This window comes from Xenia sp. Carnegie-2017, unplaced genomic scaffold (genome assembly GCF_021976095.1).
Source record: "Xenia sp. Carnegie-2017 unplaced genomic scaffold, XeniaSp_v1 HiC_scaffold_4, whole genome shotgun sequence".
Classification (NCBI taxonomy): domain Eukaryota; kingdom Metazoa; phylum Cnidaria; class Anthozoa; order Malacalcyonacea; family Xeniidae; genus Xenia; species Xenia sp. Carnegie-2017.
The window spans coordinates 4,422,707-4,441,196 of NW_025813504.1; the positions used below are offsets into that span (position 1 = coordinate 4,422,707).

The 18,490-nt window shown below is 35.3% G+C and overlaps 2 protein-coding genes and 1 long non-coding RNA gene across 3 annotated transcripts in view; 1 reads left to right on the forward strand and 2 right to left on the reverse strand.

Annotated features, from left to right (window-relative positions):
• Positions 1 to 4,626: 4,626 nt before the first annotated feature.
• On the reverse strand, positions 4,627 to 5,042 carry LOC124455728. The gene is made up of 2 exons (XR_006952005.1): positions 4,978 to 5,042; positions 4,627 to 4,877 (listed from the first exon to the last, which is right to left on the reverse strand). It is a non-coding gene; the product is annotated as an uncharacterized LOC124455728 (long non-coding RNA).
• Positions 5,043 to 5,671: 629 nt separating this feature from the next.
• LOC124455757 (volume-regulated anion channel subunit LRRC8E-like) lies at positions 5,672 to 7,797 on the forward strand. Its single transcript, XM_047006386.1, has one exon. It carries the CDS (start codon positions 5,847 to 5,849, stop codon positions 7,491 to 7,493), a length of 1,647 nt encoding a protein of 548 aa, XP_046862342.1. The 5' UTR covers positions 5,672 to 5,846; the 3' UTR covers positions 7,494 to 7,797.
• Positions 7,798 to 9,236: 1,439 nt separating this feature from the next.
• LOC124455542 (cytoskeleton-associated protein 5-like) overlaps positions 9,237 to 18,490 on the reverse strand; it is a 43,001-nt gene continuing 33,747 nt past the window's right edge. Inside the window, 11 exon segments of the mRNA XM_047006179.1 lie at positions 9,237 to 9,497; positions 9,783 to 9,875; positions 10,233 to 10,303; positions 10,860 to 10,898; positions 12,279 to 12,423; positions 12,725 to 12,826; positions 13,674 to 13,829; positions 14,555 to 14,743; positions 15,092 to 15,167; positions 15,692 to 15,999; positions 17,104 to 17,284. Coding sequence (XP_046862135.1) covers positions 9,384 to 9,497; positions 9,783 to 9,875; positions 10,233 to 10,303; positions 10,860 to 10,898; positions 12,279 to 12,423; positions 12,725 to 12,826; positions 13,674 to 13,829; positions 14,555 to 14,743; positions 15,092 to 15,167; positions 15,692 to 15,999; positions 17,104 to 17,284 — 1,474 coding nt within the window. The 3' untranslated portion in view covers positions 9,237 to 9,383.

Below are 18,490 nucleotides of genomic sequence, written 5' to 3' on the forward strand. Positions count from 1 at the left end.
TTGCTGAAGAAGTGCAAGAAAAGAAAACATTTCAATGGTTTCATGAAATTGCCGGTAAGCAAGATAATTGTTTTCATCGTTAGTGATCAGTCTTCAGTCTTCAATATTTATTAATTTGTTTCATTTATTTTATTTCATTTATTTTGTGAAACTTTTTTTACCACAACGTCATGCTTTAGTTCTTTTTCTTTGCTTTGTAATTCTTTGTATAGTATGATAAATATATAGAAAATCAATGTAAATTCATCGTACTTTTTATTCTGAAGATGAATAATAAAAACCTTTTAATCTCTCTTTAATCTTTAGTTGATGTTTGTTTTGGCCCAATCACTTCTATTTATTACATAAATACATGTAAGACGCTGTGAAACTCTTCTAGATGTACATATCTTGCATCAAACAAATCAACAAAACCCTCCCATTTTGAATTGAGTTTAGGCTGTTTAGTCCCAAGAAACTGATTATGGTCTGTTCCTATTATATTTCAGAAAATATGATGGGAAGTAATGAATAGAGTTGTGTTGAAATTGAACTTGCCTACAATATTTAGCAACACTGTGGTATATATAGTACCACAAAAAATGTCTTGAAATCAACTCCTAGCTTGTTTTGCACGAATTGGCAGATTACAAACAATAAAGATATTAAATATGAGAAAAAGGTTGCTCGATGCTGCTAGTTTCTCGATAATCCTTGGTGTTTCTGTAAATAAAGTATGCATTGTAATAGTAAACAATGTTCATAAATCAAAACCAAAGTAAAAAAATTGCTTTGGATAGTATTGAGTAAAATTTTTATTCAAGAAAATCTTGTTACTTTGTGCATGAAAAGTTTAGTATAGCAATGGCTCATCTGACAAGCATTCACCCTTAGTATAATTCTAGGTGATCCAGGATTCATATTGGATGCAGAGGCCGCGTAACCGGGGGGGCATTGGGAGCAAGTGCCCCCCCCACTTTTTGCAACAGGGAAAAATGTGCCCTTTTTCTGGAATGAAAGTGCCCTTTTTCATTGTATAGAAATGCCCTTGTTTTAGCTAAAATTGAACTGAAGAAGTTTTTCTTAGGTACAATTAGCCCCGAAAGTAAAACAAAGTCTGTCGGCATCATGCGAAATCAGCTATAGCTTTTTCATTTTGATTACCCAGATGGATCAAAAATCGCGTTTGTCGATTGGGGTTGTCTTCGTTTGTCAACTGTTACTTGCATAAATGCCTTGAAGACAAACTTGCAGCGTCAACGAGAACACTTCTCTTTGTTTAACGACCAAGTAGTTGCTGCAAGCAAGGCTATCAAATTTGCAGGCGATCCAACACAACCAAGACCGAAGAAAGCTCCGTGGCGACTTCAACACGGAGATGGCGGGCAACATCATTTCCAAACTGTGAAAAACTCCCACCGTGCCCAGTATGTTGAGGCAATTGATGCGTGCTTGGCTTCACTACAGGAGCGCTTCGATCAAAAAACGTATTCTGTATTGATGAACATCGAAACCGTGCTCATTAATGCAGCAAACGGGCGTAAGTTTGAGTTGAATGATGAAGTTGAACACGAAGAATGACCTCGACTTTGACCAGCTGAAGGCGGAGTTAAAGCTTCTTGAAGGAATTATCTCGCAGCGACTTCCAGAAGTAAAGAAGTTGACATCAATTGACACCATAACATCCATATTCTAACATGGCAATGTCTAATGTTGTCAAACTCTTGCAGATATACCTTCTTGCTCCAATGAGCGCAGCCTCTGGAGAACGATCTTTTCATGATCAAAGATCATGCCAGCGGCTTGTCAAGACACATCTCAGGAGCACAATGACGGCAGCACGCTACAATAGTCTTATTGTTATGCATGTAAACAAGGCCAGAACTGACGAATAGGACTTACGTTTAATAGCTAAAGACTTTGTTCTGAAAAACGAACGTAGGTTAGATTTTTTGGAAAATTTTAATGAGATCGCATTACTCAATAAAATTGTTCACATAGTCATCTTAGTTCAATTTGTTAGCACGCACGCCGAGCAGTAGAGAATACGTATAGCATTCTAAGAATGTCTACCAATATTTTGCAGATTTTGAAACTTAATCATGATTCATGAAACGATGCATATCTGTAATATACTAGAACAGTAAGCTGCAAACTCACATGCCCTTTTCGGTCAGTGCCCCCCACTTTTGAGATACTTCCGCGCGGCCCCTGATTGGATGCATTGGCTACAATGAAGTTGAAGGCAAAAGAAGCAAAAAGGGATGGAATTACTTGCATGTATCTGATGAAGATTTCAAAACAAATCATAAATAATTCAAATTACAAAGTGTGAAGGTGAACCTGTACAGACAAATAACCCTGGCAAACTCTCTTTGTTGATTTTTATTCTCTTGGATAAGTGGAAGTTCTTCGTTAAAAATTTCCTTTTGGCATCCATGTTTTTCACAACAGTTCCCAGACCCTTCGTATATCCAGTTAGTTTAACAGAAATCAATGGTCCCAAACTGCAAGTTTTGTCAAACTTACGTTACAGGTCGCTACAGATTATTTACCATTATTATATGGCAAGCGTCAATTCCGGCAAATTTGCGTGCTTTGAATGGTTCAAAAATATTTTTTCTGTTCCATTATTTCTCGTGATGGACCACGGTCCAAAACGCGTAATTTTACAAAACAAATAAATGTAAGCAAACTTCGAAAAGCAAACAGCAAACGTTTTGTAAAACAAAAAACGGCGAAATGATCTTGTTCTTTTGTTATTATAACGAAAAACACTTGGAAAGTGAGTTTTAAAATCGAAACAACACAATTTCAAACGATTTATTTTTACTGACGATACTTCAGGAGTGAATGCAAAACAGCAAGGACGAGAGACGATAGAAAGCTTTAATTCAGGTCAAACAATGCCATATAATGAACCTTTTAATAGCCTCGCTTTCTCGGTTTTTACTTTGAAATATCGGACCTCTGTCTTTACGTATAAATCTCGCCCTACGGGCTCGGTCTGTACAAAAATACCTCGGTCCGTTATTTCTCAGTAAAGATCTCGAGCTCAGTTATTAAGAGCTTATTATTAAGTCGCAAAGGAAACGTTTTGTCAGTTCAGAATGCACCAAAAGTGCAATTCCAAACTATCTTGCTTCTTTGTCATTATTATGAATGTTTTATGCGTTGAGTCACCTGATTTTTTCAGGTTCCTGAGACGATTGCTTAAATTGTCCAGCAAAAGTGCGAAGATCAAATCTTCATTTAATTTCTTTGTCGTTATTCTTGTTCGTTTAATCATTATGGCTTTTAATTCTTGACAGTATATAATTCAAAATTTTTCTAACTTCGCCCTTTCTTGAAACATTTGTTAATCTTGTGATTGCGTGTTACAATCTAGCATCTTTTAGTTCTGCTGTTGCTCTATAGCTCACACTTATCCCGCAAATACCCTACAAAAACCAGGATGCATGTCAGAAGCCCAATCAATAACACTTCTGAGAAGACCCATCAAGATGAGTAGTTGAGCGTTAGTGCATTTAAGCTATAGACATTTCAGTAGATCTTGGGAGTGGGGATACGACATCAAATTTCAACAAAAACACGCCAATACGCTCGTCAGTTACAGCATTTATCTTTTGGCAAAAATTAACAATGGAAATTAAGAGCATAATTTTTTATCTTTTGATCTACCAAGCATATGATTATAACACACTACATTGGGACGGCATTCCAGAGACGTTACTAGCTAATTAAGAAATAAAAGATGTTTACTGTGTTTGCACTGGCCTATGCAAACTGAGGAGACCTTTTGGAGAATTCGAGAGCAGATTAGTACAAGCATGAGACCGAAGGTCGAGGTTTGAACCGGCTTGAGAGTTCTCACAAACGTCTCTGAGGTTTGCATAGGCCAGTTCAAACACGAAAAACATCTTTTATTTCTTTCATAAAATAACAATAGTGCGAAACAAAAAACGTTTTGTATTCTTCTAATGTGTACTCATGATTGATTTACAAATTTATCTTTGATTGATTGAATGATTTGATTGTTTGGGCTCCGACGTTTTGCATAAGCTAATGCAAACACAGCTCAAAACTAATCATGCAGCGCACGCGTTTCATTCTGTTTATTTTATGATGCTACATGCAGCAAGGTTATCCATTCTGCCAGTTGGGTCGTGTTCGGTAAATTCACACTAGAATTCTAAAAGTTCACCCACAATTATACTCTTACTCACCGAGTGGACTTCAAAATCTTCTCTTAGGTGTTCAACTTAGTTGTTTGATTGATTTAAATTATTTATTATTCATACTGCCATCGCCATTGTCGTTGCCCTTGATTAGAGAGAGCGGGACTTTTATGCTACCCTCATTGAGTGTGCGACTAGATCATTATCATTTTTTATTTATTTATATATTAATTGTTTTTACATTGAGTGACAAACTAAAATGTTTGAAAATAACACGAGTAAATTAGCGTGATGGCCACGCCATTGTTCACACAAGCGATCGAGGGAACTGAATACTACAGGAAAACCTCATTAATATTCGAAGTTAGATGTACTTGCTATAAAGAAAAGTAGAAAATTTCTACTGTGACTATTCTTGTTCATACACTTGGAGAGTTCACGCGGGAGCACGTAAATGCTGAAAAGTGCCTTGGAATTGTTCATAATTCTATTCTTTGCATCATCAAAAATTAAACAATGAATACATGACATAACTACAGCACTATAATGTAGCTATAGGCAAATAGTTTAAGTACACAAAGTCTTGCTTTATTTTACGTAATGTAGCTAAATTCTTCATTTTTTCTAGTCGTTTTAATTCGCAGTTCTTACACATCCGTGTAACTCTCTCCAGACCTCTCGTTACAGGCCACCGGATAAATTAAAACTTAGTTGCCATGGCTAAAAAATGAAAGAAGCAATCTCCAGTGAGTTTAATTGTAAGTCAACCAATTGTAGTAAAATCTTTACGTATATCCTGTAAATATAGCAGAATACTCACCTTAACTGGGCATTCTTTACTTACTACAGAAAGTAAAATGCGATGATTGTAGACAGTTTCCAAGGCACAGGAGTTCTGGATACAAGATGAATATATTATATACTAATAGTAAGGTATGTTTACTTGATTCACATTACCACAACGTCGTTTATTTTTAATATTTTTAACTGTTTCGGTATTTTAAATCTCGATCTTTTGAACGAATTGCAAATCGGGAATATTCGTGTTTACAAAGGAAGTGACTTAAATAGTTTAAATGAAGATATGATCTTCGCACTTTGCTGGACAATTTAAGCAATTGTCTCATGAACCTGAAAAATTCAAGTGACTCAACGGGACTCGAACCCATGACGTCTGCGATGCCGGTGCAGTGCTCTGACCAACTGAATTATGAAGTGACACAGTGGAGAGCAGGTTAATTTTGTTGGCCTCATATTTTCTCGTGAAAGGAATGTCATATGAAAGAATGTTATATGCAGTGCGATGTTTTGAAATTAAATGAAGATATGACACATGAGACAATTGCTTAAATTGTCCAGCAAAGAGCGAAGATCATATCTTCTTTTAATTTCAAAACACCGCACTGCATAAAACATTCTTTCATAATAAATAGTTTAGTTGCTAACCAACGTATACAAACTTTGTAATTTAAACGATTTATCCTGCTGTGCAGACAAAATGCGGAAGCGCTAGTTAGTGAATTTGATATAACGTTGTGTTTTGCAAAATCTATTGATCGTAATACTCAGTTCTTATAGGTTATTCAAGATGATGCCAATGGAATATTTCTGGAAGAAAGAAAACAAACTTTTAAGATTTTGAAGCCTTGGTGGGATGTTATAACAGATTATTTAGTGATACTTTTAGTAATGTTATCCGTTCTTGTTGCTGGTATGGAGGTAACATCAGGCAGTTTGGAATGTGTAGCAGTTGTCAATTGCCCCAGTGCATCAAAACCAAACTTGAATGCGTCTTGGCCACTTGTGAATTTAAAATTTCCCGATACATGTAAAAAATTCTACGAGTCTCAAAATACAAGCTTTGTTGAAAGAACGGAAGTCGTTACAGATCACGAAGTCAATATTATATACAAAAGTTTTGTCAATTCAGAATGCAGTAAAAGCGCGATTCAAGACTTTTTGGCTTATTTGTGGATCGTATTGTTCGCTGAAGCATTATGGCTTTTTATTCTCGACAATTTCTGGTTGAAACTTCCTTTAACTTCGTCGTTAATTGAAACATTTGTTGATCTCGTGAAGGAGTGTTACGACTCACCTTGTACTAATTCAGGAGTTACTCACGCAGTAATCAAGCAAAATTTCAAACAAACGAAGAAATACGTTAGACTCCCAAGTAACGAAACTTCCGATTTTACAGATCAATGCAATTCTGCCAATTTCCTTCCAGAAAATACGAGTGCGTTACTGGGCTTGTATGAGAAAGTGCAAACACTTAAGGAAGACATATCAACATCTCATTGCATTACAAAAGTTTCGAATCTCTATACATTCAAAAGTGTGCTTCAACTCATTTCAGTAATAATATTTCTCGTCATTAATATTTATTTCTTGAAACATATAAAAGACACAATGACGTGTACACTGACTCAGCACATTCCCATCCCTCACGATTATTTTCTATGTTCCCATAACCTTGCTCCGGCCATGTATTGTATTGTTTATGTTTATGTTGTGTTTTTGGCATTGAGTGGAGTGGTATTCCTTAGAATAGTTTTTTGGACATTTGTGTTGCTTTGTAAGAAATGCAAATATGATTTTTCCATTGAAATACGTCAACGAAGTGGTAATCAATTATCACATATACATCCAGAAGATGGAGATCTTGGTTTTCTTCTTCATTTATTGCACGCCTACAATAAAATGTACGTCATTAGGCTCGCTCATTTTCTTTCCGAAGTGAGCACAAAAGAGACTTTGGTTGATGCATTTCCTGTTGCAGTTTTAGAAACCACTTTAGACCAAGAAGGAAAATTGTCTTTTTCTCGTCTTCCAGGAATTCCACCCACAATTTTTGAGCAATTAATTCCCGAAAAACTCATTACACTCAATTTCAGCAATTGTAATCTTGAAACAGATGATTTTGATAACTTCCAGAAGCTCATTAGACTGAAATGTTTATTCATTCTGGAGTGTGGCCTCGATTTGATTCCAGAGAAACTGTTTAGTATGGCATGGCTAGAGGAGCTCCATCTCAATGGAAACCTCATAAAGAAGATTACTGATGGCATTTCAAAATTGAGAAGTCTTTCTGTCCTCAATGTTAGCCACAACAAACTCCAAGACGTTGATCCCGACTCGGTGTCAAAATTGGAAAATCTGAAGTCACTTGACATTAGTAAAAATCCTAATTTGAAAATGGATGCTCTACGTGAGGTCCTTGAATGTAAAGAATTGCAAAACTTGGTTTGTCCGTCTCATCTCATGGATAGAGCTACACGAGACAAGCCGAATGATATCGATCTAGAAAGGTTACGCAATCTTACTCATTCAAACTAAGCCCGAAAACATTTCTAAGTTAATTTAGAGGCTAATTTGCAGGTTTAATCAACATTACTACGCAACTTATCGTTTAGAACTTAGTTTACCAGTTTTTAATTAATTCAAAGCACACAATTTATGTATATGTTAATAGCATTCTTTAGCGACCGTGCAATTGATCCAATGAACGTTCCTTGAGCGAGTCACATGATAGAAAGTCTTGAACGACTATTTACTGGAAATGATGAAGGCAATTGATTTGTAGCACGCCAGCACCAAATTGTGTTGGCGCTGATGCAAACTACTACAGACTTGATTATAATGAAAATTCTTAAACACTAGTTAAGAAATAAAAGATTTTTACTGTGTTTCCACCGGCTTATGCAAATCGAGGAGACTTTGGGATAACTCGAGAGCAGATCAGTGCAAGCCAGAGACCGAAGCACGAGGTTGCACATGCTTGAGAGTTCTCACAAACGTCTCCGAGGTTTGCATAAGCCAACTCAAACACGAAAAATTTTTTTATTTCTTTTATAAAATAACAATAATGCAAAAAAGACAAGCATTTTAATTTTTCCTCTAAAATGTATTCATGATCGATTTGCAAATTCTCTTTGACTGATTGATTGTTTTGATTGGTTGAGCTCAGATGTGTTTTTCACTGGCTGATGCAAACTAAGCTCTAGGCCAATCTGCGCACGCGTTTCATTGTGTTTATTTTATAATATGTTATTGAAAATGAAAGGTGAACATCGCCGTGGACTGTTTTTTTGTCTGTTTTTTGTTGTGGGCAACAGAATTCTCAATTGTCATTATTGCAATGTAAATTTTTTGAGATAAAATTTCGGTATTGTCTGTAGACTGCAGCGTAACATAATCATAGTGTTGTCAATTGCCTAGTTCATGCTGCAAGTTTTTCCTTGTGCTCAACACTTCACAAGAAAACTTTTGACTGATTTTGAAGAAATGGTCTTAGTCTCTTTTATCAAGTTATTCCGCCAATGGTTGACGAGATTGATGAAGACGTAGTAATGTGTCAGACGTCATACTACTAGTTTGGTAAAGATATGATCAAAATGATTATTCAGTTATACATTAAATATTCATCATTTTTACAACCAAAACATTCGTATAACCTTTGTACATGAACGTGCTGTCCACGCCATTGTCTACATAAGCGAGGAAAACGACTACTACAAGCAAGCGTCATTAATACTTGAATAGTTTACGATACAAAATTTTGCCATGGTATTTTCTTATTTCATTATAAAAGCAATATGAAAATAATTAATAAATTCTTAAATAGAATTGTGTTATCTTATTTTTTTTGAGATTTGTACTTTTGCTTAAATATGCAAACGAATCGTTATGACATTACATTGCATGATTCACATAAGGAGAAACTAGTTTTTGTCAAGAGTTTAGAATTGTTCATCTACACATTAATTAACTGTTCTATTGATTTATAAAACGTTCTAACGATATTGAAAATTGGTAATCTTTGTAATGTCTTTATGCTATGTCTAGAAAAAGACCAATGAATCAATTATAATGGCTAAGGTTTTTGAAAATTTTTATCCCATATAAATTCGTGATAAAATTTTGAGTCGTAAATACTTTAACAGGAGTGGAGGCGGAGCAAAGTGTACCACTAACTATAGAGAAACATAGAAATATAACACCACAGAATAATGTGTATCAAGAATTTTTGTTCATGGGCTCAGGAAATTCTGGAAGAACACGTGTGGAATTCGTCCAATGTGCATTGGTATTGATTTTAATTTTATCATTACAAACTGAACAATGAACATAACTAAAGCACTATAATTTAAATATAAACAAAAAATTTGAATGAACAAAGTCATTTATATCAATTTACTTAATAATAGGTAAGACAGCTGATATTAGTTATAAAGCTTTTTTCTTGATTTTCTCGAGTCGCTTTCGTAGTTCTGAAAGATCCGTCGAACTCTCCCCAGACCTCTCGTTGCCTGCTTCCATATCAGCACTTTGTGGTTTTGGCTACAAAATGGAAAAAGCGCATTCAAGTCAGTTTAATTGTAAGTCAGCAGACAAAAACAACTTAACAGGTTCTAGTGAAATATTTCTATAAATCCTAACAACTGTCTGATATCACCAAAGTCACGCTGATCAAATTGAACTAAAAAAACTTATTCTGAGAGTATTCCATAACGTATTGTCAAAATTCAGGAGGGGGGCTGGAGGAAAAAGTTAAATGAAAATGATGAATGATTTCCATTTTTACAGAACACGAAAATAAACTTTAACTGAGCATTCTACACTAACTATTGAAGTCAGAATGAGGTTATTGTCAACAGTTTCCAAGCTTTCGGGTGTTTTTTTCACTGCAATTGGATCTGGCTGTAGTGTTTTTTCTGGCTGAAAGAAAAAAAATAATATGAAATCATAAAAAGGCAAAAGATGTCGGGCTAGTTTTCGATGATATAAGGAAAAAAGGAAAGGAGCAACGATATGTTTCCAGACGTTCATTGTGAATGACGGCGCACATCGACTGATAAACAAACCCTTGGAAAACAACAGCAATTCTTTGTGAAACAATAAGGAATACTTCATTTAAGAGCTAATTTTGTGAAAAAATTGTCGGCACCTTGCAGGTACATATAAAAGTTTGATCCTCTTGAATACGGCTATGTAATCATTAGACTATCCATGTGAACATGGCTAAGTAATCACGTGCCAATCCAGGCGAACATGGCTACGTAATCACTTGTTTACCTCCTTTGCGCGAATATCTCCATATTTTTTCTGCAATAAAGCAAGCCGATCACGAAAGTAGGATGGGTCTTCTAAATACAAAAGGTCGATCTTTGAACAAAACATATGAAACAAAAAAAGATTAAATGCGTAGTTTAGGAATAATTGACGCAAAGCATTACGTTATAGATGCAACTGAACGATACAACAGAAGAAACCCCAATGGCCAGTTTACACAAGCAAATGCCATGCAAAGCTACACTTTTTTACTTATACTACGTAAATAACTTCGTGTTTATTCATTATAAAGAAACATTAAATGCAATTTTTCTCTTTTTTAGAAACGAAGAACTTCGCTGAAAAATATGCATTGAGGGAGAAAAATTCGACAGATTTAACAATGCTATAAACGTGTGTGGAAAAAGAAATTTGAGCTTTTGACCGTGAATGTTTCTTGAGATTCGGAAGAATCGAAAGTAAATTATAATGATTCACGAGTAAATATTTCTTTAAATATAAAAGAGAAATGTGGGGATGCATGATAACGACAACTTTCACATAAATTTCGGAATTTATGTTATTTTGATCAAAGAATCTTTTATATGTTATTCAAATCACAATGGCTTTTTATGAAATTGTCTTTCTTACCCGTAGTTGATGCGGCGGTTTGTCGCACTTCGATATTTTCTAGAAAACATTGAAATTTGATTAAACGCTATTATTCTCAATGTTTATACAACAAAATAAAATATTTATTAAATGTGACACAAACCACATATTTCGTGTTTTCGTTTTTAAAACATTACCAAAAACATAATCTAATTAACAAAACATTGGAAAACGAAATCTAGTGAATGATTTATTTTCGAAGTTCGACAATGTATGACCAAAGAAAAAACAGTGAGAAAAGTTAATCATTCGGTCTGTAAAAATTGACATATTTAAGTTGCATTCTCTGTTGCTTTGTTTTCAACTTCATGCTTCGAACTTTCTATTCATGCACTTGCGCTGTACAACATGGAACCTAAAGGCCCGTTTTCACTTAAGAAAATTTTCCACGAAACGTATAATTTTCAGGTGGCGCATGCGCTAAGTAATGTGATCAAAAATTTGTTTATTCATGTACAAATTTCTGAATTTTGTCTATTTAGTCAGGCAAGAGTATGCACAACCTGGAAATACGTTCCATGGAAAATTTTCTTAAGTGGAAACGGGCCATGTAAAGGTTCAAAGGCAAACTTTCCATCTGTAATTCACGATTAGCTTAACGGCGCATCAGCAAGCAAAACACCTTATAAAGGGCATTTGACCAGAACATACTAATTTTTAAATAATCTTTTCATTCAACAGAAGTTTGAAAATGACAGTGTACTTCCCAAAGTAGTTTAAGCCTGTTTTCAATTAGCCACGTATCGTAACGTATCGTAGCAAAACGTAACAGGGCGCATGCGTTCTTTTGCCAATTGACCAACAAATTCCTAAGCACGCATGCGCCATGTTACGCTTTGCTACGATACATTACGATACGTGGCTAGTTGAAAACAGGCTTTATGCTTATGCATATCTCTTTTCTCTCTCACGATTATGTCCGATTTACAAAACTTTTGACGCCATTTTGCACAACGATTCGCTGTAAACTTTCAAAACATCCTTTAAATTCAAGGCAACTTTTGGTTGAAATGATCAGACAATTGTTTGCACCATTAATTCTTCACAATAAAGGAAACTCTGCTTGGCTGAAGTAACATATAAGCAAATATACACGCAATTTCAAATTCTCTTAATGTAATGCAACGTCACAAGTTGTGTAAAGCATACATTACATAAAGTACAATAACTTGACATTGAAAAGTGATATGAAAAACTGTCTTTAAAAGATACACTGTACTTTTAAAAGTTATGTTAATTGAAAATGTAGTCTGAATAGGACAATTTTCGAGTCATATGTCAAAGTAAAAGTTACAACGAACTTTTCATTTTTAGCGAAAGAAAATTAACTTATATCCCGGCTATCGCATAATTCGTTTGTTTGTGGGTGAAATATTTTTTCATGGGAGAATAGTTTACCTGTGTTATCAATCTTGCGTTCGTCTTCGATAGTTTTTAGACCTCGAGCGATATATTTTTGAAAGAAATCCGACGTCTGCTCGAGAAAAGGCTCTATGTCCACATCTCTATGCTTTAGTCGAAAATTGTAAAGAGCCACGAGACCCTATAAGAATCAAAACTTCTTCATTTAAAAAAATCAACAACCGACAGGTCTCAAGTACATTATAAGAATGACCAGTATATAATCAGTGGAGAAGTCCGCCCGATGATATTGTCCAGGTACTTAAATTTTTACTTAAAGATTGTTAGAACACAGAGAAATACCAGACTTCAATATAAAAAATTGGTCTGATATTTTCTTTAAAGACCTCGTGCTCGATTAAAAAGGATTTAGTATATATAAAGAGTTCGCAACAAAATTATGTGTTATTTCATTTATAAAAACTAGGCGCATCCTATAGTACCTCTTTCGTAGTCTCCTTGGTCCCAATCTTCTTAAAAATATCACCAAGAGAGTCGTGTATATCCTGACTAAGCTTGCGTGTTTTCATCTTCGGAGTTATTGGCTTTTAAGAAGAAAAACATACAAAATGAATAAAACTATAGCAACATGTAAAAATGATAAAAACTGCGCTCTTTATTCAAAAATCGCTCGATTTAGAGTAGTAAGATTAGCTACTTCACAAACAATTGAGCTGTATAGACAGCATATAGAATTTTTATATTTAATAAGTGAAGTAAACGCCATTCAAATTCTTTCAGAGAGCTTTCTAAACTTAACTAGCAAGCAGACGAGAGCTCAAAAATGTGGTTAAACTTTAGGTGGGATGGTTGGATGAAAATCGGGTCTAAATGAAACGAGGCTGGAGGCTAAATATTCATTAATATTCAGTGAAAATCTACTCAAGTAACATCATTGGTAAATCAGACACCAGCACTAAACACTAATTATTTGCTTTTTAAATAAGTTCAACAAGAAGAAAGACGTAAACTATACATGACCTAACGTCGACATGACACGTAAAGAATGTGTATCAACCAAGATGCATTGCGCGTTCACAACAGCGTGACGGTGATTTTGTGGGTCGACAAAATGGCGGATTATGTTATAGTTGTACATGCAACTTAGACAAACGATGATAATTAATGTAAAATAGAGTTTCTAATTAATGTTTTATTTTTTGCTCACATTTCTTATAAATTATGGAATTATTCAACAGCACTGTCACATAAATTAATCTATGTTTTTGCTAACTTTTCAGATAGCTAAATTTGAAGTCGTAGTGACGAAATTGAATTTTGTATGCAGCAAGCTCAAAAGTAGCGACGTAAATATAAACAAAAGCGCGCGATGCATCTTGTTTGACGCACATTTTTAAATTCTAACCAAGGATGGCGCCAAATTTCACTTACCGTTTGCGGCGTGAGTTCACGTGACGATTTTTCATCTTGTACTGACGTCTGTTTCTTGACCTGTTGTTTGGGTGGACTGGATTTTAACGTCGCACGTATGTACAGGACAATCTCACTTTGCTCCGAATTCTCTATCAAATTTATATGATCTAAAATCTAAACGATAAAATTACGTCACTTATAAAGTATTATTTTAGCTATAGGACTGCAGGACCAGCTAGTCCTGAAAATTTTCGGTATCCGCATTTTTACAAACTAAGAAACAAAAACGGCAATCAATGGATGAAACTGAACAAAATTCATTACCAAAATCAAAATTCAACGTCTTACATAATTCATACTAAGCAAAATAACGAAAACTATCATTGGACAAACAATATTAAGCCTTTCCGTGAACTGAACTAAGAGCTTCATCGCCTTTTACTCTTTGTACTTTGTATGATCAAAAAACATAGAGGGGGTAGAGAAAACATGTAGCCCCTATATAAAATTGTTATTGCTTCAGTAGGTGGTCTTTCTTAGAGAAATGCTATAGTAATGAAAAAATGCATGTTGACAATTGTTAACTATATTGAATATTTGAAATAATACATAATCATAAACAATCGAGAAAAAATAGGATTTAAGAAATGGTATGACGTCATGCTATTGTTGTTACAGAAGGGCTATCAATCAAAATTACGCTGAAGATGCGGGTGTACAAAGGCAAAATAAAATCGTTATCACGTACATATCACGTACATATCACTTACATATCACGTTCATATCACGTACATATAACGTACACATCCTACTATGTTCAGTTACACATGACGTAAGTGAAAAACGGTATGGAAAAAATTCACTTTCTAAACCAAAAAACGTAGAATGATGTCACATACCTGCTTGTCCTTTATTCGAACCAAAGAATGCAGAAGGGTTTTGATAGTTTTCAATGGAGTATCGTCAGGACGATGCTTCCACGTTGAAGTAGGGTGTGCTTCAACGAATAGATGAATGTCTAGTAAAGCTTGACTTAAATCAAGATCTTGTATAGTAACAGGTAGTTTTCGCGTTACACGCCATAGACACTAAAACATAGAAATGTTTCAGAACACTCTAGTTCTTCATTCACACTGTTTCACACTACAGATGCTACTCGTGGCATGTGCGCTTACTAGTGGCGAACGCTGACCAAATAATTGCATGTTCAAGTTGCAAGCATAGGTTTGCCGACACAAGCAGTAAAGAAAACAAGTAGTATATATGAGTGAACTAAAAGAGCTTATAGGTTGATGTACAATGAAAAATGAGTGCCCTTAGAGTATATTGTACATGCATGAAGTACAATGACGTAAGTCTGTGTTAACTGGACAACACAAATATTTCTCCATGACATGGCCAATGCCGTACAATGGAGTTACATGGCAATGACTAACCTTCATTATGAGATCAACGAACTGCGGAGCGCTAGAATAATGCGTAACGCTGTCTTGAAGCAATTTGATCAAGGAGCTAAAAGACAAAAACAAATTCTGAATAACAGGTGAAGTCTTTGGAATTGAGATACTTTTTCTACATCACTCGTTTTGATTCAACTTCGACGAGCAAAACAGTCTTTTTTGTTTAAGTAAAAATAATAAATAAATTACAAATTTCACTCTACATTATCTCGAATATTGAATTCAAGAAAGGCATTACATTCAGTTTGTTGAAACAATCGATGTATGTTTCCTTTTGTACAAAAAGAAGGGTTTAAAACCGAAAAAAAAATTAATAAAAAAAGTTTTGCAATGTTCCGCTAAAGACGGTTGGTAGGCCCACAAAACCAACGTTTTCATCAAACATGATGTCAAGTTCGAATACGAAACCGCCCTATCAAAAATAACTCATCCCAACATCTAACAATGCAAGCATTAAGCGTTTTGAAGGCACATAATCATCATAAATAGCGAGCTTCGAATGGTATGTTCAGCCTCGCTCTGTAGTGTACTGCTTGCTCACTTGCCTAGTAACGACCTTGCGATAATTTAACCTACCCCAGTATATAATTTCTATTTGGTTTCTCGGTAATGTTAAGCATCAGTTTATTCACGCATCGGATGACCTGGGGACCTTCGTAAAGCTTTATTAAGTTCTGATCCAGCAAAGTCGTTATCATCACGTGAATAAGATCCTTCAGAATCTCTTTCGGTATCGCCCGAGCAAGCGTTGAATCGGCGAACAGCGTGAAGTAGGAGCTAAAAATGGCTTTGTACAGGTTTATTATGTCTTCTTCTTGATGAGAATCCGATAACAGGTGAGTAGATAGAATCATGCGTTGTTGAAGAATACAAGCAATGAGGAACTAAAAAAAAACATGAAATAATTCAAGCAATTGCTGACTTCAAACGATGTCACCATATGGAGGGCAGCTCTTACTGCAAACGCACGCCGGCAATCGAGCTGCATCAGCGGATAACACTTATGAAATAATAGGCGCCTCGTCCTCAAGGCATGAGATTTCTAAGGAGATTCCAGAGCATACCTATTGCTCCACTTTTAAAATTCGATCTCCAGAAATCTAATTTAAGAATTGCTACGTACACATAATCCTACACACCCAAGAAGGTCTAATGCGTGTGCTGGTACGTCTACAGTACTGAAGTGTTTGAAATAGCTATTATTCAATATTAGGTGTGATTTGAGAGACTTGGCACAATATTTTTAATCTATCAAAATTATAGAAGGAGGAGAGGGGGGGGGCTAGAGCCCTCCTTGAACTCTTTCCTAGTGTCCTCAACAGAGCTGCAAGAAAATCAAATAAATGATGAACAAGGCGTTCACTCGGGCTACTTGAGAACAGTGTTTGGTTATGTTTGCATATTGTTATAGTTGCCAAATGGCACAACGAAAGTTCGTGGCAATGCAATATCACATGCGTCAATCGTGTTTCATTTTATGTATCATTAGTGACACTCACGAATGAAACGATTTGATTGGTTCCAAGAACTTCGTGCAGGACACGTCACGAATCGAATTCCCAGTTCGGATGGATACAAGAGCATTGAGTTAATGTAACGTGGATGTAATTTGCAAAAATACAAAAGAGTAATCTAATTTACAGTTAATCATTGATCCAATTATAACCCCCATCTGATTAGATTTGAGCAATCTAAATTACAGCTTATCTGGGATTTTAACAATTTAATGCTGATATGATGTACGAATAACTGTGAAATTTTTTCTATCCAAGGCAATATGCTCTTGGTTCTTTAAAATCATCATTTTAAAGGTTTGACAACAGTCAAAAACTTTAATCATCTTGCTGGAATAATGGCGGCCACCATGTGCGAGGACAAAACATCAAATATTTCGACATGAGGACTCTTCTTTATATCCTTATTGGGCTAAGAATATGATTGAAAGGTTTCAATCAAACCGCTGACCCAAGTTTTTGATCTAAACCTACCTGATTGAGATGTTTTAACCACACCGCTGACCCCTTATCCTTGAAGTGATCATCCAATTCTTTCAAAGCCGTAATGGCCAACTTGATTTCGTTGCTCGCGATTTGAGATACGCAATAATCAACGGCCGCCGAAGAGCTGCTGGGTGAGAACATCTTACGACCTGGACTACTGGACGATGAACTACAAAACATACAAAAATATTAAAGAATGAGTATCAGGGTCATGCTTTGCGCGCTTGGTTGACCATTTTTTAGAGACCCCAAAAATGGCGGATATGATATGTTTGATTTGACTACATAAGTACAGCATATAAAAAAGGCGTGAATATCGTAGCAACAGTCAAACAATCAACCATAAATGCTTCCTATAAATAAATATGATCACATAAGTCAATAAACGAAACAAAACCTCTACTGAATACGCATCGGATTGCTTAAGTGCACGGAAGTTCCCGTACGAAAACATAAACACTAAGCGCGCAAAGCATGACCCTGATACTCATTCTTTAAATTAATTTTAACTTGCTGAATCCTGTGGTAAATTCAAGAAAAGTTAACTTGCTGAATCCTGTCGTAAGTTCAAGAAAATGAACTTGCTGAATCCTGTCGTAAGTTCAAGAAAAGTGAACTTGCTGAATCCTGTCGTAAGTTCAAGAAAAGTGAATTTGCTGAATCCTTTAGTAAGTTCAAGAAAAGTGAACTTGCTGAATCCTGTCGTAAGTTCAAGAAAAGTGAACTTGCTGAATCCTGTCGTAAGTTCAAGAAAAGTGAATTTGCTGAATCCTTTAGTAAGTTCAAGAAAAGGGAACTTGATGAATCCTGTAATAAGTTCAAGAAAAGTGAACTTGCTGAATCCCGTAGTAAGTTCAAGAAAAGTGAACTTGCTGAATCCTGTAGTAAATTCAAGAAAAGTGAACTTGCTAAATCCTGTCGTAAGTTCAAGAAAAGGGAACTTGCTGAATCCTGTCGTAAGTTCAAGAAAAGTGAATTTGCTGAATCCTTTAGTAAGTTCAAGAAAAGGGAACTTGCTGAATCCTGTAGTAAGTTCAAGAAAAGTGAACTTGCTGAATCCTGTAGTAAATTCAAGAAAAGTGAACTTGCTAAATCCTGTCGTAAGTTCAAGAAACTTGCTGAATCCTGTCGTAAGTTCAAGAAAAGTGAATTTGCTGAATCCTTTAGTAAGTTCAAGAAAAGTGAACTTGCTGAATCCTGTAGTAAGTTCAAGAAAAGTGAACTTGCTGAATCCTGTAGTAAATTCAAGAAAAGTGAACTTGCTAAATCCTGTCGTAAGTTCAAGAAAAGTGAATTTGCTGAATCCTTTAGTAAGTTCAAGAAAAGGGAACTTTCTGAATCCTGTAGTAAGTTCAAGAAAAGTGAACTTGCTGAA

Excerpts from the sequence above, each read along its gene's own strand:
- LOC124455757 (XM_047006386.1), top strand. The coding sequence starts at position 5,847 with ATGTTATCCGTTCTTGTTGCTGGTATGGAGGTAACATCAGGCAGTTTG.